Genomic DNA, 26,931 nt, shown 5'->3' with positions numbered 1-26,931 from the left:
TGGCCTGAAACAGATTCTGAAAAGACCTACAGTATTTTGAATGAATAGTAATGCACATACAGTACTGTGAACATACGCAGTTCTGAGATTAAAACAGGAGTAGGTCTAATATTTTACAAGTGAGTCTAAACGAAAAGGAATTATTTAAAACAGAAAAAGAAAACCAACCCCCTTATGGCTAATTATTTATTGATTATGCACTTCAGAGTATCGTTAGTCAAGATTAAGTAAACTTACCCCCCTCTAAAATAGTTCACTTAAACTGTTCATTTTAATGCATGACTGCATACAGCTGGCTCTGCTATCATTACATCCACAGTCGCCATATGTTAGTCAATCCGACATGCACTGAAAGGAAAGAGATCTTCAAGCAAATCCGATTTACATGGAAAGTGCATTTAAAGAGTTACATTTCTTAGCTACTGATGCTGATACATTTAAAAAAATGTGGTTAACAATATATTGTGCATTCCTAATTACAACATAAACCAGTGCAAAATCATAATGAGCTTTACAAGAATAAAACAAAACTATAATCAGTCTTGCAGAGGTGCAGCGCAGTGTTTGTGTGTGTGTATGTGTGTGTGCTGTGTGTCAGTGTCACAACTGTTTTTTCACCCTAGTCATTTTGAGAAGCAGTGTCATGTACAGAGCAGCGCTAAAACTGCTGCAAACATACACATCGACATAAACAAAGAAAACCCAGCATTCACATCTAACAAACACACATAACCACTATAACACATGAGATCACACACACGTACACGCACACAGTAAAGGACCATTAACCTGGCTGGTCTCCATGGCAACAGAGCTTGGCCCTCATAATCCAGTGCAGAAACCTTTGACTGAAAGAGGCAAGCATGGAAACACACACAAAGACACACACACACACACACACACAACACACAAATTTAAATGTGTGTATGACACTAATTGCACTGAAGACGCATGAATACATAGCTATATAATTCATCCTCACCCTATAAGCGCTCTCCACCTTTCTCTCGAACTATCTAATCCTTTCTCTCTCGCTCTTATTATGCACTACTCTCTCCTTACAGATACAAAAACCAAGAGAGGATCAACTTATCAAAAAATAATGCAAGGTAATGTGTGTGTATGCGGGAGAGAGATGGTGGAAACCTTATAGCCATTAAACCATTATTAAATATCCCTCTTACTACAAAATTACTTTAAGAAAATCAATCTGTTTCACTTGTGGAAATTTACAGTTCCATCTCGCCCACAGCCGTCTCCTCGGATACATGACACCCCCCACCACCACCTTCACATCCTCAAATCTCCATCTGTCTGAGAAGACACCTTATTATGACACATGCTCGATAGATCCAAGGCAAATTCTGACAAACATCCCTCGTTTCACTTTACACGCCACAAGACGGATTGTGCACTTGAAATTATACCCCCATTTAAAACTCCAATCGATGGCTTATACCCAAGACTCAGCCGTATATTTTTAAGTAATATGTTACAAGACTTACATACACAAATTCAGATTTTTTTCCATTATAGCTCAGCCACAATTGGCCTCTAAAAGCACAGCTTTAATCTTGTTTGTGTACTATAAAAATACAATGCAAATATCTCATCTATGAAATGCAATCACATACAGTAACTTTTAGCGGGGTTAACCTTTTCAAAGGAATTACAGTCAATTATTGTTTTAAGGCACAGTTCTCACTATTAACACTCTATTAAGTTCAACTTTTGCCTCATTTAAAAACTCCCATACACGACTAAAATAAAAAACTGTGCTGTGTAAATAAGTTAAGACCGCTCATTTGTGTACCGACATGGTTGACACAGCTGTTACCACAGCTGTTTAGATCGACAAACTGCAATACTGTATAAGATTTATATTCGGACTGAAAACATAAATTTAGGCTATCCACTGCCGTTTTCATTAACTGATGCTATTCAGTTGGCAGTGCAAAACCCAGCAGTGCATATACTTACTTACTGGCAACCCACCCAAATAAAAGCTTGCTGATTTTAAGTAAAACAAAAAATTCTGAAAATTCATATTTAAAAAAGTAATTATTAGCATTTCATTTTTTATATTTTAATACTCCCTTTTTACTTTAAAATATAATAATAGCCTATAATCACACTTTATTATTATATTTGACAGAAAAATTAAATAAATAAATTGCAATAACATAATTATCACCATAATTCATTTATTTTTATTTAATGTGCAGTTTAAGATTCTCCAGGTGCTATTATGAGAACCATGCAGAAAACTTATGTGCACCCCTGCTCATCATAAGCAACTAGTTAGTGAGAACTGGTCTCTATACTAAAGTGTTACAATTATTGAGGTTCTTCTCACGCAATTCAAATTTTATATTTGGGGTACAGTACACCAAACAGCAACTACTTTAGTGACATACTTGCATTTAAATCTATAGAGAAGCAATACATAATTGCAGTCCTTACATTCAACTTTCAATTGCTTTCAGTTTTAACATAATATGCTAAAATTGTACTTGTATTTTTATTGTTTTGTCTAGGGGTTTAAAACTTAAAGGAAAAGTGCATCCAAAAATTACAATTACATCACCATTTACACGTTGTTAAAAACCCACATAATTTTCTTTTATTTTTTTATTACTTTTCTTTTTACATTAACATTTTTTACACTTTATAGAATGCACAAGCATCATAAATGTATTATTAAAGTCGTCCATACAACTTGCGCACTATACTGTTAAGTCTAAAATCATTCATAGCTTCATGTGACAACATGAACTACATTTGGTAACTGACTGAATGGAGAAATACAACCAGCAAAATGTAGTTTAAGTAAAAAAGAAAATTTAAAACGAGAGTGAGTAAATAAATACATTTTGTTATCTCTTTAATTAACTTGAGCTGTTATTTATAATTACTACTACAGTATTTGCAAGAATTGTAAATTTAAAAAACAAGAAGATAAAGGATTTTTTTCACTATTAGCACAAAGTTTCATGAAGTGTAACATTCAATTCACTCACTCACTTCCTCTCAGTCAGGCTCAACAGGGACACATTTCAAGGGCGCACCGCTGGCTTTAACTGAGCTTTCATCTTTGTTTACCCTTACCAGCTGGTCTTGTTCACACATCATAAAACACACACACACACACATAAAAACACCCCCCCCCCCCCTCAAATGTAGCACCATGTGGGGGAATTTTTTCATTTTAAGTAAATTTACTCACAATGATTTTTTTGTGTTTAATTATTTTCAGATTGATTGACACCGCTGATCTGTGAATACAACCACACTTGCAGCTCTGGCATATTAGCAACTTGAGGAAAACTGCTAAACAAAGAAACATCTGTGAATCCCAGTGCAGGGTATCTGTGATAGGTTTCAGCAAGACATCTGCTGCAGCTGTGACTCATGCGCCAATGCCTCTTTGACTCTACCTTTGCCGCCGTGACTCATGCCGCGAAACCTTAAGGATATTCTCCCACTGCCGGCATGGTACCTCAGAGATAGGGCCTGCCTCGATTTTATACGTGCTGATGTGTCACCTACCCACCCGCCTGTTGCATCATACTCGCTCGGCTGCTCTTCTTTTGTGCTTAAGTCGCATCTGCTTTCATGCACCTCTGCAGTCTAACAACCGGCCCCTGGAGCGGGAGGCCCCCAGAGGACCCTATGCTTCCCAAACTCTCCCACAATAAAACTTTACAACTCAACATCCCTCCTATTTTATTTACATCAGCCCTGTGTTTTGTTTTCACACCTTGTATCTGTCTTGTATCCTTCCGTTTTTTTCTTTCTTTGTCGCAGTTGTTTTTCTTTATCAAAAAAACATATCTGCTCCAATTATAGGCAGATCTCTCACTGAAAAACGTTCCTGAGCTCTAGAGAGTAAATAAACTAAAAAGGAAAAAAAGAATGAAAGAGGGACAATATGTGTGTGTGTCTATAAATTTCTGGCAAGATTCATTGCTCTGTTTTATAGCCCTCTATTCATTGAGCTTATCAGATACGACACAGTCTATTTACAACAGACTTTATCACATGCGCACACAGCCCATACAATAAATCTTCTGCCAGTTATTCGCTTCCCTGCCATATGTAGAACTCTAAATGTCTCACGAAAAGAAATCTTGATGGTACAAGAGCTCGTTATACACACCACCCCATGTCCCTTCCTCTCTCATTAAATTCAGCATTCTTTAATGCCATTTCTCTCATCTTTGTATATGTACGTGTGTGTGTATATACCAGTCCAGCCGTCAGTCCACAAGCTAATCCATTAATTAGTTGCATGACTAACTCACCAACCTCGGGAGGCATCAATCAAACACACATGCACATGTGGACAGACACAAACACCCAGAGGGATGAAAAATGAGAGGTGAAAAATGTATGTGGGAGCACGCAGATCAATTTGCAAGCTATTTACACATCTGCTTGAAAGAGACAGTGCATGTGTGTGTGTTTGCACATTGTCCCGCAGTCATATTAAGTATTCCAAACAACCCCCCCACACCCCCAAATTTCCCATAATGCTTCAGGGCAGGTGACGCTCCACCAGCCCCCCACCCTGCCACTGAAGGACAGAATGTTGAGTGTTTGTGGGACTTTCACTCGTCACACCCTTTGAGAAGGCCTAACAGATGTGAACGTACATAGCAAGGATGCCCACACTTGTTGCACATGGTAGCCCACTGATTCATAACATATGCGCAGATACCCAGCTGACCTACATCTCGTTACCGAGGTACCATATTTCTCTGGGTTACCGTAGCTCATCCTAGATGTTGTTTATTTTGCGGTGCTAATAAAACACCTCCTCATTGGCGACTCGCAAACGTGACCTCAAAGAAGTCTCAAATGCTAGTGATTCCCTATAAGTAGTGACTGTCAGCACTGGGAAATGAAGCCAACGGCGGTTACCGACTTGGAGCTGTCAGTTGTGCGACATACATACATATGCATTAGGTCTACTGCAGTGTCAAAACACCTTATCACAATGACATCCAACAGGGTGACCTGGAGGAGCACTGGGAGAAATCTGCGTTTGTGTGTGTGTGTGTGGGGGGGGGGGGGGGGGTGTAAAGTGACACACTTTGATGACAGGACATTTAATGAGGTGACAGGAAAATGACAAGCATTATAAAAACAGAGATGGGATGGGCGCTGACATGCACGCACCCACTCAAATGCGCACGGAGGAGTTTTTCTGAACCTCGGGAGAGAATAAGACAATCACGGTTTGTCAAATAACCTTTTTACTCCATTTTTTTACCTTTTTGCTAAAATTGACAGATTTTACAGTGTGAGTGAAAGCGATGGTCTGGTTATTTTGTGTGATTTACCTGTGACAATAATGACCTTTAATGGTTTAAAAGGAATGCATCATGTAAATGGCAAAAAATGCACTTTAAAAAAAAAGAAATAAAACACACAAAATCACTTTGTAATTACTCAGGAAAACGCACCTGCATTTTCGGTGACTGACTAAAATGATTTTAATGGAAACCTGCGTCTGCAAAGATTTCTTTCTTGTGGGCAAGTTATAAAAGCAAGAAATAAAGCAAATAATTTGTGTTTATGTCTGAGTGCGTCTCGCATATTTAAAACATTACGATGCAAATAAGTTCATAAGCTATGAGGATGAGTCACTTGAGCTTGTTGAGCGCCAGCAAAGATTCTAATAGTGTGTTGTTTAAAAGGAAAGTACGAAGGGAGTATTTTTTTAGCTAATCCAACCACCATCCTTCAAATCGGCTCTTTAAAATCCAAGCAACACCGTACCCTTTCACATTACCTTCACAGTACCTCTCTGACAACACTGCCAAAACTCTCTCTCACACACACACACACACACACACACACAGCATAAATGAAGTGAATTTATGACATTTAGTCCTTACTGATTAACCAACAGGAGAGAGAGGCAGAGGTAAAGAAACACACACAGTCATGTCTGAGAGCATTAAACCTTATTAATAGCTGTGTAGTTTGAGCTAAATAATGCACTTGGCCTTTCACAGTCACTCAATTTATGATATGACGTGCAACCCACACCTGCCATATTTCAGTCTTTATACACACACACAAGCACACTCTCACTCATTCACTGAGCAATGAATGTACCCTTATGAAAAACTCTCAATAATGGATAATAAATAATGATTTATTTTGGCACACTCATAATCTACATGAATTAAAGTCGCTGTCTGTAATGCAAATTTATTTACAAATTAAATTGTGATTCTCCTAATATTATTATTACTACAATAAATGTAATAAGTAATATAGTTTCATTTATGATGTGAAGTGCAACTGTCAGGAAAAAAGCTAATTAAGAATTTAAATATGAATACTGTCTCACTTCATTAATTTTCAGGAAACCGTTTTTGCAGGCTGACACAGCTTATTCAAGTTTATATGCCCATTATCAATAATACAAAATATAAAATGTATGTCCATATTTAGTATTTTATCTCTCCCTATAGATAAATAAAGAGATACACACAGTTATATATACACACACAAACACACGAGTACAAATATTATAGACATTCATCTGAAAAATATTGTTGACATTATAACCTAAATAAATAAAATAAAAAATAAAAAATGAACAAACAAATTACCCACATACAGTACATAAGAAAAAGACCTGATACACTGTGTGAGGTCGTTTCTCTCTCGAACGTAACACGTCAGCCAAATACTTACCCCTGACATTAATTAATCAAACCATCAATCAATTAACACAATAGGATTAACAAGCCTTGGGAAGGGATTTACACATGAATATATAATGACTCTCTCTCCCTTGTGCTGTCTTTCTGTTGCATGCTGGGAGTGGGTGTGTTCAAGTCTGTCATGTGTGGGAGGGCAGTATGCTGTGCTTTCATGCAACTGCATGATTTTTCTCATTTCGTCTTCTTTCTACTCATCACTTGCTACATATTCATATTCCTTTTTTTTTCAGTTGAGTGGCAGGTTGAGCCCCGCCAAGTGCTTCAGAGGTTTTATGTGGCATCTGTCCCTATGGAGGGGGGGGGGGGGTACCACCTCCCCCCCAGTAACAGTTCACGTTTGTGCTGCAGGCAAGTTCCACAGGAGGACATGCCCTCAGCTGTCTGTTATCAGAACATGAATTTGGCATCAGTTATGGGAAAAAAAAAAATCTATTTTTGAAAAATGATTCGCTGGATAGCCCACACAACATGCCCATCACAATATCGAGCCCAGCAGTTTCTTATTGGGAACCAAGCTGTAGTGAGAGCCGTATGATTTCGGAAAAAAAAAGCAGTCAAAATAATTCTTGGAGTCTCTAAAAATGCAGCATTTATTTATTTTTTTGAGAATGATTCTATATTTAATAAGACTGTCAATGTTAACATGTTAATGCGTGTGATTGATTAAATATGATTAAATTCTTTGCAATGCCATTAACACATTTATTCAATTTGACATTATAACTGTTTCATTCTGTTCTGTGTGATTTCTAAAGACTGATCAGACCCTGCAGGGCTGATTGGAGCTGATGGGAGTGCGCACACAGACCAAAGTCCCTAGCGGAGCACCCGTTTATCTGTAAATGATGGAAAACCATTCTATGGGTGATTTATATATAAATCAAACCCAGATGGTACATTTAACAAAAGAAAAACAAGTGTCCCTCTTTTTATGGTGGAATTTAATCATCATCAAAGCTCAACATGTGAAATATTAATTCACGAGTGAACCACTGCGGTTTGTAGTACAGGCTTAATTATTTTGTGTTCTTGGAATTGAATATGTTCGCTACAAAAATTATGTGATCAATTAAACACTGTAATCGACTGACAGCCCCGGTATTTATGTTTTGGACTATGAGGAATACAGAGAAAAACATTTTTAAAAAACGAATTAGAAATGTTTCCTTCAAACAGCAATAACTTTTAGGATATTGGTTTGAAAAAAAGCAGGTAGGGTTGTGCATGGGTTACATGGAAATCCATGTATTACATGGTTTAAACGCCATTTTAAAAATGGTTTCTGTCATTCATTTTAATGACAGATCTAAAGTTTTATTTCTACCATAGCAATGTCCGATGTAACTAAGCCTCCTCATGCATGTGCACACACTCACTGCCAATAATGACCTGAAGCCATGTTGACTGATGTTTATTTATGAAGCACTCTGGGTCAGAAGTTGAACTCTCACAAAACCCAGAAGCAAATTTAAATCAAGTGTGATTTAAAACCAAGGAAGTGTGATCATGCTCACTGGTTATTTTTCCAGTGCTGGGAACGCTAGAATGCATCTTTGATATGTCCTGTTGCATCATTAAAAATGGTGAGAAAGGCAAAAAGTGGGAAGAAGCAGCAGTGATGATGCTGCTATTTAGAATAATAGCTCCATTAGGAGATGCTCTTTTACATGCCGCATAACACCCTCTGGCCACATGTGCTAATGTTTAATGCTGATTATTCTCCAGACCACGGTGCAATGATATTAACGCACACTTTGTGATATAAAAAAAGCCTTTAGGAAAGTGTTTCTGGACTTGGGCTAACACACACACAAGGGTGGGTGTGCTTGTGTGAGTTTTCCAGAATGGACTGCCTTGCCAAGCATCTGCTATGGAAAGAAGCCAGAGTAAAATCTGGGCCATGGTGCATCTCGCCCTCTCTCTCCCTCCTTCAAGTGTCAGCTGTACGGAGCAGACACCGAGCGTGTTTTCTGTGATCAAAACAATGGGAACACGTGTTCTGTCTCTCCCTCTGTGAAAGGGAAGATCTTCTCCATCAAATGTCCTTCCAAGTACGGGTGACAGACCGAGCAAATGTGAAGGCTAAAAAGAGGGAGGAAAGATGTTCTGATAAGGAGGAGAGAAACGAGACAAGACGGATGGATCTGGAATAGCTAAAGTGACGACTTCAGAATGTTAAAACAAAACCAGTGACGTTTCTTTAAAGGGATAATACAACCAAAAATTAAGATGCTTTTTCATAATTTTCCCACCCTCATGTCTTTTGGAACCTCAGTGACTTTCACTCGTCTGTATAACACAAAATAAAATATTTAGAGCAGACCATGCTGTCCAAGTGAATGGTGACCATAGCTATCAAACAAGTGAATAAAATGTTAACATTAAATTTCAGTCTATTCATCCCACAAAGGCATCATATAGCTTCATAAAACTTGAAATATAGTGCAAATATAATAAATTGTAGAATGCAATACTTTTATGCTGCTTTCATTGTGCTTTTTTGTCCTTGGTGGCAGCCTCTAGTCCCCATCCACTTTCATTGGACATTCACACTGCTTCAAGCTTCTCAACCAGGGGCCATTATGACTTTATCAGGGGTTAAAGCAAAAAAAAAAAAAAAAATCCTGAGCCTGAACTTTTTTCTGCGGGCGGGGCAGGGGCAGGGGCAGGGTGGTGTTGGGGTTGGTAGGTGGCAGCACATATAAAGCATGCAATAATTGTGGCAACTTTTGAAAGGATACTATGGCAAAGTTATTGCTTTCCTTATTCAAACTGGTTTTATTTTTCATGAATATATGGTTGACCTGAAGAATGAAAGCTATATCAAACACTTGGAAAATTATGAGCTATATGACAGCTTATCAACACTAGGGGTGTGACAATACACTTAGCTCACAAGATGAGACAAAATACAGAAACTTGGTTCACTAGAAAGAGATAATATTTTAATACTATTTTTAAGAAATTGTCAATACCTGCAAGGGCGCCAACGGTGGTGACATTTTAATTTATAGCATGATTTAAACAATGTTTTAATCCATTAAATATTGCAAATATAACTTTTATTTTGAAATCGCGATGTACAATACATGGCATATTTATGGTTGATGTATTCTCCTGTGTTGGCAAAGGCTTATAAATGATCTACGTTACAAATCTTACAAATCCTACTACGTTAGTGAGAAACTGCACATTGATTTCCCAGATGAACATTAAGCAATTTAAAATCACAACATATACTGTACAGAGGAAGAGTTTAGCCCCTTTCACACTTACTGATAAATTACTGATAAGTTACCATTAAGAGATCATGTGTGAATAGGACCTTTTTAAAAATCCCAGTAAATTTGTTCTGGGAATCATACTGTCACGCCTTACGCTGCTGGAAGGAACACGGAGCCGAAGGATAAACGAAACAAGGCTTTATTAAATCCAACATAGGCATTATCCAAACTTGGATCTCAGAGGAAGACACAGGTAAGTAGCAAGTAACTGGTGGCAAGTGGCAAGTTGCAAGTAACAAGTAGACCCGACAAAACAGAACTGAAAGGACAAGGATTAAGTACAAGGGATAATAGGGAAAACACAGGTGGATGGAATCACTAAATAAACAGGGACAAGGAAAACATGGGGAAATGAATAGACACACCTGGGAACTAATCAAACCAAACACGGAAGACAGAAACTGGAACACAGGGGCAAAAACACACAAAATGAGACCAGGTATGTGACAGTACTCCCCCCTCCCGGTAGGTGCGTCCTCGCACCGTAGAAACAACAAAGGGAGGCGTGGGTGAGAAACTTGGGAGGAGGTTCCGGTGGAGGACAGCCTCCCAGGAGGGGGCCAGCAGACAGGGACCACAGAGGAAGGAGCCAGGGAGGAGACGACGGAGGGAGGAGCCAGGGAGGAGACAGGAGGGATCTGAAGCAGGAGGCACCCAGCAGGGCCCAGGCCACAGCCATAACGGCCCAAGGTGGGGCCGATGGTGGAAGGAGCCATGGAGGAGGAATGGTCGCCGACTCCAGGGACTCGACCCACGGCAACGGAGCAAGTGGAGGAGGAGCCCGAGGCGGAGACGGAGAGCCGAAGAGCCAGGGTGACGGGGAAGAGCCGGAGGTCCTAGGCGGAACTGATGGCTCTGGTGACTGACGCGACGATGTGGATCCGGAAGGCCGCGGTGAGGCCAGAGTGACCGAGGACTGAGGTGTAGCCGAGGGGATGAAGGAGCCTGCCGGAGCCGGAGGGACGGAGGGATGAGGCCAAGCCGGAGGAGTGGAGTCCCGAGGCATAGGATGGACGACGCCAGACCAAGGCGGAGCCGGAGGGACGAGGGAGCCAGGCAGAGCCTGTGGACTGCCAGGCCACGGCGGAGAGGAAGGAGCTAGGAGCCATGGTGGAGCCGACGGTTCAACGGGCCGAGGCGGAGTCCAGGCCTCAGAGGCTGGAGACGGAGGTGAGGGAGACGCTGACCAAGGCGGCGCTGGAGGATGGCGGTCCCACTGAGCTCGCACCACAATGATGGTAGGCTGAGGGCGAGCAGAGGGGCAGCCAGACGACAGCGGAGGAGGAGGCAGGAGTGGGTGGGAGGGTGGGAATTTCGGAGGAGCAGGCAAAGGAGTGAGCTCTGGGGCTGTAGCCCCTCCTGGGCTTAACTTGAGTTCAGGAGCCCGTCCTGGGTTTAACTGGGGATCAGGAGCCCGTCCTGGGCTTAACTGGGGATCAGGAGCCCGTCCTGGGCTTAACGGAGGGTCAGGAGCCCGTCCTGGGCTCAACGGGGAATCAGGAGCCCGTCCTGGGCTCAACGGAGGATCAGGAGCCCGTCCTGGGCTTACCGGGGGATCAGGAGCCCATCCTGGGCTCAACGGAGGATCAGGAGCCCGTCCTGGGCTCAACGGAGGATCAGGAGCCCGTCCTGGGCTCAACGGAGGACCAGGAGCCCGTCCTGGGCTCAACGGAGGATCAGGAGCCCGTCCTGGGCTTAACGGAAGATCAGGAGCCCTTCCTGGGCTTAACAGAGGATCAGGAGCCCATCCTGGGCTTAACGGAGGATCAGGAGCCCGTCCTGGGCTTAACGGAGGATCAGGAGCCCGTCCTGGGCTCAACGGAGGATCAGGAGCCCGTCCTGGGCTTAACGGAAGATCAGGAGCCCTTCCTGGGCTTAACAGAGGATCAGGAGCCCGTCCTGGGCTTAACGGAGGATCAGGAGCCCGTCCTGGGCTTAATGGAGGATCAGGAGCCCGTCCTGGGCTTAACTGAGAAACTGGCATAGGTGAATTGGAAACCCCCTCATTTTGACCCATTTGGCGCTCCTCATTTTGCTCCCTCGTGGTGGGCAGTGTCGCCGGCTCTCGCACCTGGTCTGACGGGTTGCTCTCTGGCTCTCCGTCGTCGGTGGGCTCGGGCTTATGCCCCGTACCGTGGGGAGATTGTAGGCTGGGCTCTGGGTCCAGAGTGGACCTGGCGAGATCCTCCATTGGGCAGACCGTGAGAGGTGACCCATTTCTCACCAGATTCCACTCTACAAACGCGGCGAAGTCCTCCCGAGGACCGTCTTCGTTCGACAACGCTCTGCACTTGGAGTTCAGGCTGGCGTGATAGAAGCAGCAGAGCGCGCTGTCCGAGTAGCTGGTGGCATTAGCTAGCAGTAGAAATCGTCTGGTATGGTCCTCGAGAGAAAGTTCCTCCTGCTTCAGCAGGAGAAGGAGGAATTCGGGGCGATAGAGGGGATCCATGACACACTACGGAAAGAAAAAGACTGTGAAAAAACGGAAAACAAAACGGAGGGAAAACACGCAGTTTTTAATTTTTTTTTTTTGGGTCGGGTCTTCTGTCACGCCTTACGCTGCTGGAAGGAACATGGAGCCGAAGGATAAATGAAACAAGGCTTTATTAAATCCAACATAGGCATTATCCAAACTTGGATCTCAGTGGAAGACACAGGTAAGTAGCAAGTAACTGGTGGCAAGTGGCAAGTGGCAAGTTGCAAGTAACAAGTAGACCCGACAAAACAGAACTGAAAGGACAAGGATTAAGTACAAGGGATAATAGGGTAAACACAGGTGGATGGAATCACTAAATAAACAGGGACAAGGAACACATGGGGAAATGAATAGACACACCTGGGAACTAATCAAACCAAACACGGAAGACAGAAACTGGAACACAGGGGCAAAAACACACAAAATGAGACCAGGTATGTGACACATACGTTCTTATGGAGATGACATGATTACTAAATGTTTACAAAGCTCCACTGCTTTTTAATTATCTTTTGTATGTAAGTATGCGCTAGAATTACATCTTTGACCATTTCGCATCGCAGCTTTTTCAATGTGTCATGCTTCTCCATTCATCAGGGCTGCAACTCTGCAATTGGATACTATTATGCACGTCTCGTGTTTATAAGAGCAAAAAAATCTTATTGGCTAGTAATGTTAGTTTGGTTGAGCGTGAAAGCTGTGCTGAACTCATGGACTCGAAAGTTATATAAACTTTGTTTTTTTGTTTTTTTATGTTGGATAATTTTTTTTCCACAGCCAAATGCTGAGTGCCGAAGATCCACCACAGTGCCGGAGAACTTTAAGCCTTGTTTTATTTGCTATATTTATTTTCACCACTGCCTAAAATAGAGCTCTAAAATACAACCTTGTGTACAACTTAAGTTTTTTTTTTTTTTTTTCTGGAATACTAACATTTATTTTATTTTAAAGGGGTCATATGATGCGATTTAAATTTTGTTATTAGTTTAAGTATTTGGTATTGACTGTTCAAATGTGGAGTTTTGCTTGTCGTATGTGTATGTGTGTGTGTGTGTGTGTGTGTGTGTGTGTGTGTGTGTGTGTGTGTGTGTGTGTGTGTGTGTGTGTGTGAGAAAGAGAGAGAGAGAGACGGACAAACAAGGGGAGTCAACCGTCTTAACCGTCCGTGGCTTGTGTACTGCAAACACATACAAGCTTCATCACTGTGTCTGTCACTCGACTCTGTTCCTCTTTCGGGCTTTAACTGATGGTAAAACTAAGGACATTATTAACTGTCTTTTACATTTATTTTCAAAGATGAAGCTCGTGATTTTGAAAAGGGGAAGTACATTTCCAACGAGTGCTTGCTGTGTTTGACCAATCACAATGCACTGATGTGTTTTTTGAACATTTAAGCATGTCAACATATTCTGTTACACCAAATACACAAAATAATGATCTTTAAAAAAAGCATCATATGACCCCTTTAATTGATTATAATTATTTTGTTTACTTTTATTAATTATAGAAACTAAAAGTGTCCATAATTAAATATACTTCAGTTTATCTTTAGCTGGACTTAAGCACTAATTAAAGTGCATTAAGTACAAAACTAGTTGTTGCAATTTAACAGACGTTAAGTATAGTAGTTCAGTAAAAGTACAATTGCAGGGTATTTCTATTAAGTACATAAATATGTAAATGTATTTGTAGCATACTTAACATGAAATAAAATATCAATATCATCAAATACATTTTAGTATATTTATAATACATTCTTCTGTGTAAAACGGGGACTTTGAGTCAAAAAGGCTGACAACCACTGTACTAACTGGCTAACTACTGGCTAACTACTACATGGAAAAAAGAAACTCAAAAGTTTAGAACAACATGAGTCTAAATAAATTATGTCTGAGTCTTTATTTTGGTGTGAAATATCATTTTAAGAGTGAAATGTGATAGGGTTTAAAAACGGGGAGAAAATCGAAAACAATTCTGTGAAGTACTTAAAGGAAAGCAGTGAAAATGAAGGAAATTAAAGTATGTTTGAAGAGAGAAGAAAGGAGTTTGAACTTTCTAGAGTCTTTCAAGAGTTTGGTGAAGGGAATTTTGACACACACTATTACACAAGAGAGATGAATAATGCTGTGAAAAACAAATATATACACAAACGCAGAGATGAACTGGGACTAAAACAGCTCTCATGCTGGCCTTTCACAAATCTGATTTTATAAGCCCCCACTATACTGTACATCACACATGAATATAATGCAGACTATTGCTTGTTGAATTATCCAAATTATACAGTGAATAATGATTTTCACTGCACTTTGTGTTTGTGTTTGTGTGTGTGTCTGTTTTCCTTAAATTTAAACTCAACAGTGTGAAATGTTTAGGTCTAAAAGTAAGATTCTCTCAATGACATTATAGTTTTAAATCCCAGATTATAATGCAATTATACTTTCCAGTTCCCTAAGCAGCAGGGTGCCTTCGATTGGATTTATTTTTTATTATTGTACAGACTTGATTAACTAGACCTGTACTGTATGTAGCTATATATACCCAACTTGCACATGTTTGCTTTAGCAGGTGAGGAGATTCACAGGCAGCAGAAGTGGAATGGCACAGCCAGAAGTGGGGAGGTAAGTACAACAAAGGGAGCTGCTTTTTGGAGCGCTGTCTACCACCTGCAAACGCCAGCATTTGCAGCTTTAATGATGGCTATACTTTTCTTTAAATCAAAGCACTGCATAACTAATCCAAAAAGAGACTGCAATTAAGACTGCCATACTTAAGACTTTCGTGAACGTGTCAATTGCAGCATTCCATTTAAGTCTACTCCTGTTATGTCAAAACGTTTCATTTAAGTGATTTTTTGCTGTTGAATATTGTAACCAATTATAGACATATCTTGTGCTCTTGAATGCAGCAGTGAATCAGAAGTCTTTAAATTTCTCAAAAGCCCCATGACACACCAAAACCACATCAAAGACAACTGTGTTGTTGCCTCGTGTTGCCTATGTCTAGGCCAAAAAGTTGTGCTGGAACACACTGCAAAAACTATAGCCATTGGCCAAATATCACATACGTTCTGCATTTTATGTGGGAGGAACTGTCTATACCAGCAGGCACTTTTCTTCTGGCACACTGCTTCGCTAAGATGAACAGCAAATCGTGAACAGTGGTCTCTCTCACCGACTGCCCAACATGTTTCAAAATGCTCAATTTGCCAAAAAGCCACCAACGGGGTCTGACTAGTGCCCACAGTGCAGCACACTGAGAAAACTAGGCTGAAAGACCCTCAATGTCGGCCTTGCTTTATACAACACATGTTGTTCTTTGGATTGGTGTGTAACAGTACTAAAAGTATCAATAACAACACCTGGTCCTAATAAATGACGTTTAAACAATCCAGTCCAGAGAAGCACATTGAAAGTGTCAGTTATGTGAAGGCACACAAAAATGAGTGTTAAATAAACACTTTTCATTATCTTTAAAATTCCATTAATCACCTTTCATCAAAAAAGAAGCTTTAGAAGCAAATAATTTGGAATATTTATGTATTTGTATTTTTAACTTCATATTATTTTAAACATAATTTCACTAACTTCTAGATACACTGATATATACAGACACATCAAAATGTTCCCATTATAATCAGCAAGTTGTAGATAGAGCAAATTAGAGGTTTAATGTGGAGCACATACTGTAGCTCTAGTTATTATAGGAACATTAGGAGTCCAAAACTCAGAGCATGGATGGTCAGCAGGAGTCAAAGAGCCTGTGTAATGTGGATCTATGTAAATCTGCAGTGACTGACAGCTTCAGTGATTATAATGGAAGAGCCCTAGAATTTTATATTGCTCACCCCCTGTGTATAATTTATTGAAAATTTGATTCACCATTTTTATTTTCATGCTGCAAAGTAGTCTAATGTGAAGTCTTGATTTACTGGTGAATAAAAAAGCCATTCCACAACACAGTTCTCATCTGGTCTTGTAAATGTTGTTTATGTTGCACATAGTCACCCCACACAAAATAAGTCTTTTAATGTAAATTCGATCAATTGAAACCAATAATTGGTAAAATAACAATATTTCAATACATTTTATCATGAAGCCATATGTATACAGTATAATATTAAACACACAAATCCCTACACAAATTGACAAAAGCATGCATACAGAGCAGACACACAGTGTATGAGTTACACGCGTTAAAAGAAAAAGAGACAAGTAGATAGAAGAGGGGTCTCAAGAGCTGATAATGAAAGACTCCCACCTACCAGTGCTCTGCCTTCTGCCTTCTGCCTTCTAGGGTCTATGGTGAATAAAATTTGCCTCTTACTTTATCTTGATTCACATTCACTCATATGTATAACTCACATTTACGATTGCTGTTATTTTTGTTATATTAATATTATTCTGTGTATGTATTCTTATTCACACATATGCATCACTTTTATTTACTACTGTTATCATTCCCCCTAATAACGCTTTTTGCATTGTTTTTTATTGTAACTAGTGCTTTGGCAAAACAAATATGCCATTATTTGTCACGCCAATAAAACACATCGTAACACTGAAAGGAAGGCAGAGAGAGAGGTAAGCAGAAAGACATAGAAAAAAGGAGCCTCGGGGAGAGTGAAAAATGCTAATGTAAAAAGTACAAACTGTACCAGTGGCAGATGCTGAGAGGGAAAGGATAGAATAAGAGAAAGAGAGGGAGAGATAACTAAGTCGCGTCTGAATGGAAATGGACAGAATGCAGAGCAGAGGGACGATGTGGAGAGAAACACAGATAAACAGATTGTGTGAGCGAATAAAGAGAGCATTTTTAAAACCGGTGTCTTAAAACACACACATATGTGTGACAGAGGAAGAGAGAGGAAAAGAAAGATGGAAAATCTCATCCCTTTTCTCCTCTCGATTTATTACATTTCCTCCTTCTGAAATGACAGGAGTAATTTTAAAATGTCTCATCGTGCCACACTTCAGCACACATACACCTACACGCACGCCGAAGAGAACAGTTCAAAAGGGATTGTTTCAGAGACTGTTCCCAAGATTAAAACCGCAAAAAACCTCATTAAAACCGACACTAAATGAGACTTCAAGTAGAAGCGTCGGCCGTGTAAACATCAGCCAAATTATACAGGTACCAAAACCCTACTTCTCAAATTGTTCACAGCTGCATATCTCCTCCATAATAATAAAAGTTCTTCTCCTCAGCAAATACGCTCAGAGTACGGGATTGAGCGGCGAGCACGCTCAAAAAGATCATTACAGGTGCCGGATGATTAAAGCTGGCGTCATTAGGAAAGATATCATTAAAACAGAGAGGACGGGCTGCTATAAACCACATGTGTTCAATTATTGGGCTGAAGAGGTGCAGTGCTACAAACACACTCGCTGAAGGTTCAACTCAATCTTCTGTTTTTAATCATGAAAGCTTCGGTGGAGCTCAGACAGCCCTCCAGGCTGGAAAAACACCTATCAAACTTTCACAATTCCACTTTTTTTCTGAAGAAGGTAATAAAGTCTTGATGTATATGTGAGGAAAACTGCATTAACTGTGGCCTGGCACCCCGGAGCAAATAAATGCAAGAGTATAACATGTTTGGACAGCTCAAGTGGCATCCGATTAGGAACGTTTGGTGTTGCCACTAAGAGCCGTCGCTTCTTCATCCTCCTCGTCCTTCACGTATAAATAAGCTCACCTAAAGCGCAAGTAAACAAGAAAACTACTTAGTGCCTTCATTATCGTATACTAAACCGTCTATTCTGTGGTTTTGCTTTATTAAATTGAGAGTAGTCTTTTAAAACTAAGTGATGAAAAACAGAAACCTCCCTAACGTCAAAAACGGAAAGAGCCGGCTAATCCGCTCTTGTACCGTGTATCTTATGTAAGGAACAATCATACTACTTGAAAATTTGATTTGAAACAATTTTCATTTTTAAATTCATCTGTTCTCTCTTTTTTTTTTATTAAACTCACTGGTAATTGTGTTACAAGCCCAGATGCTTAACTGCAAGTATGCCACCATCCGTTCTATTCGAAAATCCTTTTAATGGTTCTCAGACTTTAGCCCTCTCATAAATCTCTGTGTGCCCAAGAGATTATTCTCCAGACTGGAGCGTTAGATTGTCTGCTGCAGGCCTTGTCATCGCTTGGAGTTAAATTAATAAAAAAATATATAAATAGAAAAAAAAACACACTAAGGAGGTTTTCAATCCGTTATTAAGAACCTACAAGACTGAACTATGAGCAATTTGGCTCTTAACGTATTTTATTAGTATTTCATTAATGGGCTTTCGACTTTAGCCAGCGAGCACAAGCAGATCTCATTCCGTTGTAGTCACCTTGTAACCCACATCATCTCATCTGTTGCTTTTATGAGTGGTTCTGGGGCAAGTGACCCAGAATGTTCAGAAAGAAAAAAATGATCCATTTCCTGCTCCTCTGAAGGGCATATAGATTAATAATGTCAGCCGCATCAGATGGGGCCACTCAGACTATCTTTTCAGTTATAGAGGAATAAATTCTCTGACACACATTTCTTCCACTACATAAAGAGCTACAGGTGTTTTGAAAGCATCTAATAATGCATTCATAATAACACTGCAACTGTTACCTCTTAAATACACGCACGTAGTCCGAGTTTTATCGGCCATCTCTCAGAGGAGCAGGAAACATCACATCTTCTTTGCAACCGTAAACTCCTGCTCCTCATACACCCATCTCTCTCTCTCTCTCTTTCCGATGGTACGACAGCTCTGATGGCTGAACTTTAAATGACAGAGATGAAATTAATTCATAGGTGAAAATCCATCATTTCAGATCCAGATTCTGTGCCACCTACAAGCATAAAGAATTAATAGAGTAATCTTACTGCGAGGCAGAGAGAAAGAGAAAGAGAGCGAGGATGAGAGACAGGGAGGAAGGGAGAGAGGTCATTTTATTCTAATTTGTACCTCTGACAATTTCCTGTCAGAGGATAAAGCAACACAAATAAATAAATAAACAAATACAAAATAAAATGGTACAAATAAAAGCATATTTCTGTCTGAATATGAAATGAAGGCCTATTCCACTGCTATTAAATGAGAAGATGAAGAGAGAGAGAGAGAGAGAGAGAGAGAGAGAGAGAGAGAGAGAGAGAGAGAAAGAAAGTGATTTTTTTCTATCTGTGTTTTCTGTATTCATAAGCGTTAGTGTGAGCCATAATTCAGTACAGAGGGGAGATGTGATTGTGGTGTGGGGGGCATGACTACGTGGGCAGCGTATAGATATACATCCTCTTTGCTGAGATGTGTGTGTGTGTCTGTGTGTGTGCGCGTGTATGTGTGTTGCTGTAACCAAAGCCACTACGGCAGAACAAATGCTCTGTTAGTGTTGTATAGTTAAAAATAATTACTGTTAAAGTTGCATAGAGCAAGTGGTTCAGTGACTTCATATATACAGAGACAGACAGTCACACACACACAAGCACAAACACACAAATGCTGTGGAATGACAGTGTTGGTAAGACACTAAAGTGCCTGCTTTGAGACTTGAAAGCCCAATGCATTTACACACTGCTGTCTTGAGGATTGTCTGTTACATGAGCTAATCTATCTCTCACAAGAAACACACACGCGCACAAAAAAGTGTGATGAACGGCTGCTCTCTCATGCTCAATTTGTACCACAGATGTATAGTTTTTCAATTCCTCCAGACATTCATTGGATTAATTGTATTATTGTCTGATAATTGTACATCCTGGTTTTACCGCCGCGTGTCTGTCTCAATTCTGTCACCTTTGACTTTCATTATAATCTCATTTTACCATTTTAAGACTCTGTAAATTAAAAACCTTTAGCATGATAATGAATTTACTGCGGCGGGGTAATCTGCCATCATTTGAAGACGAACAAACTGCGGCATTTTACCGGCATTGGAGCCGTGACATTGGCTGAACTGTGAAGGCGGGAGTCTGCGCTGAGATGAGAGACCTCGTGGCTCGGGACAGGAAAAGACTCTTTTAGCACCTGCAATGGCTGGCGATCTCAAGAGACCTGGGAACACAGGTGCTGCGAGCATGTCTTACCGTGGTGTTCCTCTCTGGAAACATTTTGGGGAAAATGTGACCGGCTATGCAACAGAATATCTGAAAATATGCGTGCATGCTTTCCCAGTTGTTATTTTTTAGAGAAGAGGAACCTGATTTATTCTGCTTTCACGTGGTTGTCTACACCTCAAAAGAAACAGTGTAATTGGCTTCATGAGCTCAGTCTGACCAGCTACAGTGCATTTCTTTGACAGCATCAATGGAGAAGCTTGATATTAAAAACCCTCTGAACTGACCCAGGATTTTGAGATGTTTAAATAAAGTAAGCTCCCTTCTCCTACCAGTTACGCACACACAGAGGCACACACACAATGCAGTCTGGCCTTAATGCGACTGTCCAGCCTTTGCAGTTAATTTTCATTTGCATCTATTGGATCAGGAGAAATTAATTAGATCTCTCTGGACACAAAGATGTTATCCATACCACATCCATCTTTCTGTGTGAGAGCATGTTCCCTGCCCACTCAGAAGGAAGCCAAACATGATTCACTTGAAAAGATTCTTTGAGGCCGATGTAAGTCTACGTACATGAAAAAAAAGAAAAATTGTGAATGTTCTTCTAATTCAATACGCCAGTCTTTTCTTAAGGGAGCCATATCATGTAACAGTTTTGTGCTTTCATAACATTAGTCAAGGTTTTCTTTTTCAGTACATTTAGTTTAACATTTGCAAATCAGTTATAATAGGTTAAACTGCATGTGCAATAAGTAACTTAAGGGTTGCAGATTCGCAGTCTGGTCTAATATAGTTGGCACTGCCCTATCTTTCAATCCCAGTCTTTTTGTAAAGCCTGCATTACATTTTTACAGGTTCAGGAAACAATCCATGCAGACGGTTGGTGAAAGACGCAATAAACTGGTAAAAATTCCCTACAGCTAGTATAAATTTTGAATGGTCTCTATTGCAATCACACTACTTGTCTTCAATATGCTTGATAGCTGTGTGCATTTGTAAGACTAGTAGTATAAGACTAGCATTAGTTTTCGTAACAAGCTTATTTCCTAAAAATAACTATACTGTGATATATATCATTAACGTGAAATAAAATTACTCACATCAAACTTTATTCATATCGCCAACACTACATGCAGAAATGTGCTGCATAAAATATTAAAAGGACAGTTCACCCTAGACACGATTAACTGGTAGAAATTTACCAGTACAGATTTTCATCTATCGTCTCTATCATGTTTACATGTTCACATGATCTTGCTGTGCAACGTGGTCATGAAAACTTAGCGGTTTTAAATGTTTTAATACATTTAAAGCATTGCCGTTTAAAAACAAGTGATTTTAAGCTGTTGAAATGCCATCAGCAGCAAAAGAGAACTAATTTTGCTATATACGCACACTGTCAGAGACGTGCACATGTGAAGACAGTGCTCATAGAGCACTTTATAAGCCTTGAACGGTTAAATACACACGCTTGTATTGGATGCCAATCTTAAACACAGTAATTTAGGTCTTAAGGGAAAGCAAACAGCTGAGAAAGAAAATACATGTGTAACGATATACTGGATCCAGGTAACTCTTATAGTCTAATATTCCTGCTGTCTGTCATTCATGTTAATCAAACAACAAAAAGGACAAAATCTCTTTAATAAGAAGAAATATATATTTAATTTCACAGGGAAGAAAGAATATATAGTGTTTTTTTTTGTCCTATTGCTTAATTGCTGACTGGTTATTTGTCTTCAGTGTGCTTGAGTTTTTTTTTATTAGGCTAGTATTATTTTTGTGATATTGACAGTGTTAACAATAACTATTAAATATCTATGGTATTAAAAAAATTGATATCACAAAGACCTTATTTAAAGGAAAATTATATATACAACTATATCGTACTATATGTCGTCACATTGAAATAAAATAACCTGTTTCATGATATAAGATTCTGGTCATATCGCCCACCCCTAGTTCACCCTAAAATTAAAATTCAGTTTTTCACCCTGATGTTGTTCAAAACCTTAACTGACCATTGACACATTCCAAGATGATGTATGCATTTACGAAAAAATTATTTATTTTTAAGTGAACCATCCCTTTAAGTTCTAACTTAAATGACTGGAGACCATGTTCAAATGAACCTCCAGACCCTTTTTCCTGATGTTGGGAAGGCTACTTGAGCAGAGTGTATCAAACTCTTTCATTACAAAAAAAATAAGTAGCTCCATGTTTTCCATGATATGGCAATTATTTAGCACTTAACTAACTGATATAACACTGTTTTAGCGTTATCATACTGTCGGCACTCACATTTAAATTTATATTCTCGGCAGGCACTTTCTTATCAAAGCGACTTTGATAAGACACAGCATACATTATGTGTGTGAAAGAGAGATGCAAAAAAGCAGATAGTGGATCCAAGTCAAGTATTATAGTTGAAGACAAAAACACTACAAGCACCAACCCTGGTGTGTGAGGAAGGACTGTGGAGAAAACTACAGATCTGAAGAAGTAGGAACCCTTTGTGTGGAGATATGAAAGCGCTACATGACCAGATGTACCAAATCATCACCAACACAATGGTCTGCTCCCACAGAGGTCAATCAAATACAACCTTATGTAAGTGTGTTTAACAAGAGCATAACCTTAATGTGTGTGAGAGTATGAGTGTGAGATAATGGGAGTGTAGTTTAAAGACCGAAGTAGCTATTAGTGCACCGCATAAATATTGCATCACTGAGTAGCGTAGAGAAAGTGGTGTGTGTGTGAGTGTGTGTGCGCAGACTAGGAAGTCTGTTTAACTGCATGTGTATCTCCCTCTGCGGCAACTCCCATTAAAATTGTAAAGTCATACACTGATGAGGGCACACTAGAGTAACCCGCACACATGCACGCACAAGAATGAAATATTATTGAACATCATCATCACCACCATAATCTAGCTGACCTACAAAAAATGTGTAATAATATGATATGTTATAATATCAAATAATCTTGTACCGTTCTCTGGCTCAGACTTGCGCTCTTGTTCCGTATCGGTGAGGGACAGGACAGAGTTTGCTCGGCTTGACAGACAGGAACTGTGCTCTGACTTCACTTCCTGCATCCACAACCGCAGGGCGTGGTCAGGGGAGGCACCACCCTCGGATTCGGGATCGGAAGGGACACCGGCAGACATGCCTCCAGGGTAAGCGAGCTCCTGATTGGCCGCGTGAAGCTCGGTCTGGAAATTAGGGAACCCAGTCTGGGAAGGGTCCGAGAAATCTGTGAAAATCAGAAAGAGAAAGGAATAAATTAATGAAATGTACTGCACAAATCAAAGTTTTAGTACACTCCCACATAGGCTACGTTGATTAGAGTTCAGTGCTGGATCTGTGTACTGACTGCTGAGATTTTTTGGAGCCTGGCTGAGAAACAATTTTGTTCTCTCTTTGGAGATGGAGAATGGCTTATAGCCCCTCAAATAAATATTTAACAAAAAAGATTTCTGCTTTTAACTGCACAAAATGTGAAAACCATTTAAATTCCCCCAAGATTCTCAGAGTGTAGGACACATGGGTTTACACACATCAGTGATGCGAGGGTTGATCCAAAATGAGGTCACCCGCGGTTACGAGTCATCCAAAAATATTTTTAATGATATTCGGGTAGGGGTCGGTCGGGTCCTTTGAAATAAAGATGCCAATTAAACCTTTGTAATTTATATAGTACTATACACGATTTTGAAATATATAGGCCTACACTTTATTGGCTGAATTACTGGCGCGAATAGAGTGACCACCTGTCCCGCTTTGTACAGCAATTTTACCCTTTGTCCCGCCTCACGCAAATTGAGCATCTGTCCCGCTTTTTCATTCGACCCTGCCTATAGTGTTAACTTATGTCACATAGTTCAGAGGAGAGAAATTAAAGCGTTAGTCGATAGGCTCAGTCATACATCAATCAAACTGTTGATGCGCGCGCTGTTCGGTCAGGTTAATGGCCAAGAAAAAGAGAAGATGCACTTTTAATAGCGGATGGACCACAGCATACCCTTGATTAAGACCTGTAGATGGCAAAGCAGAGAGAGCTTTTTTTTCTGTGGGACATGGAGGAGAATACGACGTGAAGCGACATGGTGCATGTGAGTACCACAGAAAAAAAGCACATCATCAAGAAACATGCAAATCAGTGCAATCATTTTTCAATAAACCAAATGACACACAGGCTGACAAAGTTTGGGCAGCAGAAGTGACGAGCATTTATCATGAGGTACATGACTGCAGTAACAAGTTTGCCCCAGATTAATTTTTCCAGATTCTGAAATAGCTAAGAAAAAAGCTGTAGAAACTTTGGGTGATATTTTGGGTCAGGTAGTGTCTTAATCTTTTAGTCGGTGGGTTTAAAAAGAAATATAGGCAACATATTACAGAAAGCTTGAAATGTCTACTTTTAAATGAAAATATTCAAACCAAAATAAATAGGCTACTCTCTCTGATTATGTAATCCATATGAAATGTGCATTTCTCTCATGGTGAGTTCGCATCGTCAACTTCATCTTAGCAGCGACACAGAAAACACCAGTTTATTACTAAACAATTAAATGTCTCCTTGCTAATTTAGACACATGCATAATCATTACTTTAACCGGTTCTTTGTGGCAAGCCTTATGTGTGCGGTCATAACGCTTATTATCCTGTAGGCTAAAGCCTATTTAAGTAATTATATTAATATAAAGGGGCAACGAATTTACTACTTTTAAAAAATGCGGGTCAGGAAGCGGGTCGGGTAAAATATATTATTTTCATTTTTTTGCGGTCCGAGTTGCGTGCGGGTTAGTTGAAAACATCAGTCGGGTGCGGGTTGTTTATACATTGACCCGCGCATCACTGACACACATGCACACTCATACACAGAAACTCAATGTGTGTGCGTACTAGCACTACTTTTCTCTCATTTTTAGGCTTACAGTACATCAACTCATTCTAGCATGCACACACAAACCAGATTCTCTAAAGATTCTTAAAAGGTAAAAAAAAAAAAAAATTATATTGTCAAAGCATTGATAACATTTAGCAACAGACATACAATACAATTTAAAAATGTATGTTTTTATATATAACAGTGTTATTTACTAGTTATTTATTTAATAGTTATTTACTTTTATGCTTTTTTTATCAAGAGAACAGTAAAAACAATTTTGTGAAATATTATTACACTTCAAAATAACTGTTTTCTATTTGAATATATTTTAAAATGTGGTGGTAAAGCTGTATTTTCAGCATCATTACTCCAGTCTTCAGTGTCACATGATCCTGCAGAAATTATTCTTTCTAAACATTATCCAATGAAAGAGAATTTTAAAAGAATTTTAAAATGCATACATTTATTTGAAAAATATTTTTGTAACATTATAAAAGTCCCTTAAGATCAATTTATTATTTATTTATCAATTTAGAAATATTAATTTCTTTAGAAATGACAGACTTTTGAATGGTAGTGCACATCATTTTTTTTAAGGAAACAAAACAAAAACTTTTGCTTTCATTCTCTTCTTTTTTCATCTCATCTGTTCCCATTTACATATTGCATCCTTCAGTCTCTTTCTCTCTTTTCTCTCAGTTTCTTTTTCATTTTGTGCTGCTTCTACTTCTTATTTTCATTTCTTCTTCCTCCTACATCATTTTATCCCTTCATCTCATCTTATCTAATTTCTTCTCTTGGCCTTAAATATTCTCTTCTTTTCACATTTCTTCTCATCATTTGTTCAGGTAAAGGTGATGGGCTCTTGATGGGTGATTTTTCAGACCTGTGTGTGCGTGTGAGAAGTGAGCTCTTAACTCAAGTGTCCTTAAGATTCCTCTCCTCCACCTCTCTGACTCCTGTCTCCGTGACGACCCCTCTCACTGCTCTCCCTGCTCTAATCATCTCAGTACTAATTGCCCACGATGCACTTCTCCGTCCTTCACTGAGAACATGACCCCCTGCTTCTCGGCCTGACCCACACACACATACACACTCGTCCACGAGCAGACATGGATGAAAAAAGCTAGGGTAAGAGGAATTGGTGAAAGACCTTTATTTGCATCTCTTTCAATTTCTCCTCCTTTCTCTCTCTCTATCCCTCTCTCTCTTTATAAAGCTGTTTCCGTGGTAACTGGAACGGAATGTTTTGTTCTGCATGTAGCATTTTAATAATTACACTGAGTAACTTCCACAACCACCGCCTTATGTATGTATATAAATATCTTATATACTATATGTATGTATGCATATATATCCCAATGTTGAACCCCTACAGCTGGGAAGTAAAATTCAGTGCTAAGGGTAGTCTAAAAAACATGTTCAAAACAGCTTGACATTTCTTGAATCAAAACTAAATGAATGTGCAGCATTTCACTTAGCTTTTTACAA

General features: G+C 39.6%; 1 protein-coding gene across 5 annotated transcripts in view; it reads right to left on the bottom strand.

Moving 5' to 3' along the window:
• Positions 1-26,931, bottom strand: part of LOC132141544 (teneurin-1-like) — a 139,967-nt gene that overhangs the window by 79,985 nt on the left and 33,051 nt on the right. For all 5 annotated transcript variants that reach the window (XM_059551132.1, XM_059551135.1, XM_059551134.1 and 2 more), the window contains exon 3: positions 23,539-23,802. In XM_059551132.1, coding sequence (XP_059407115.1) covers positions 23,539-23,802 — 264 coding nt within the window. The remainder of the gene's footprint in view (positions 1-23,538; positions 23,803-26,931) is intronic.

This window comes from Carassius carassius, chromosome 5 (genome assembly GCF_963082965.1).
Source record: "Carassius carassius chromosome 5, fCarCar2.1, whole genome shotgun sequence".
NCBI lineage: Eukaryota > Metazoa > Chordata > Actinopteri > Cypriniformes > Cyprinidae > Carassius > Carassius carassius.
Note: the sequence above shows the minus strand (reverse complement) of the source record. Positions and strands in the feature narration are given on the sequence as shown.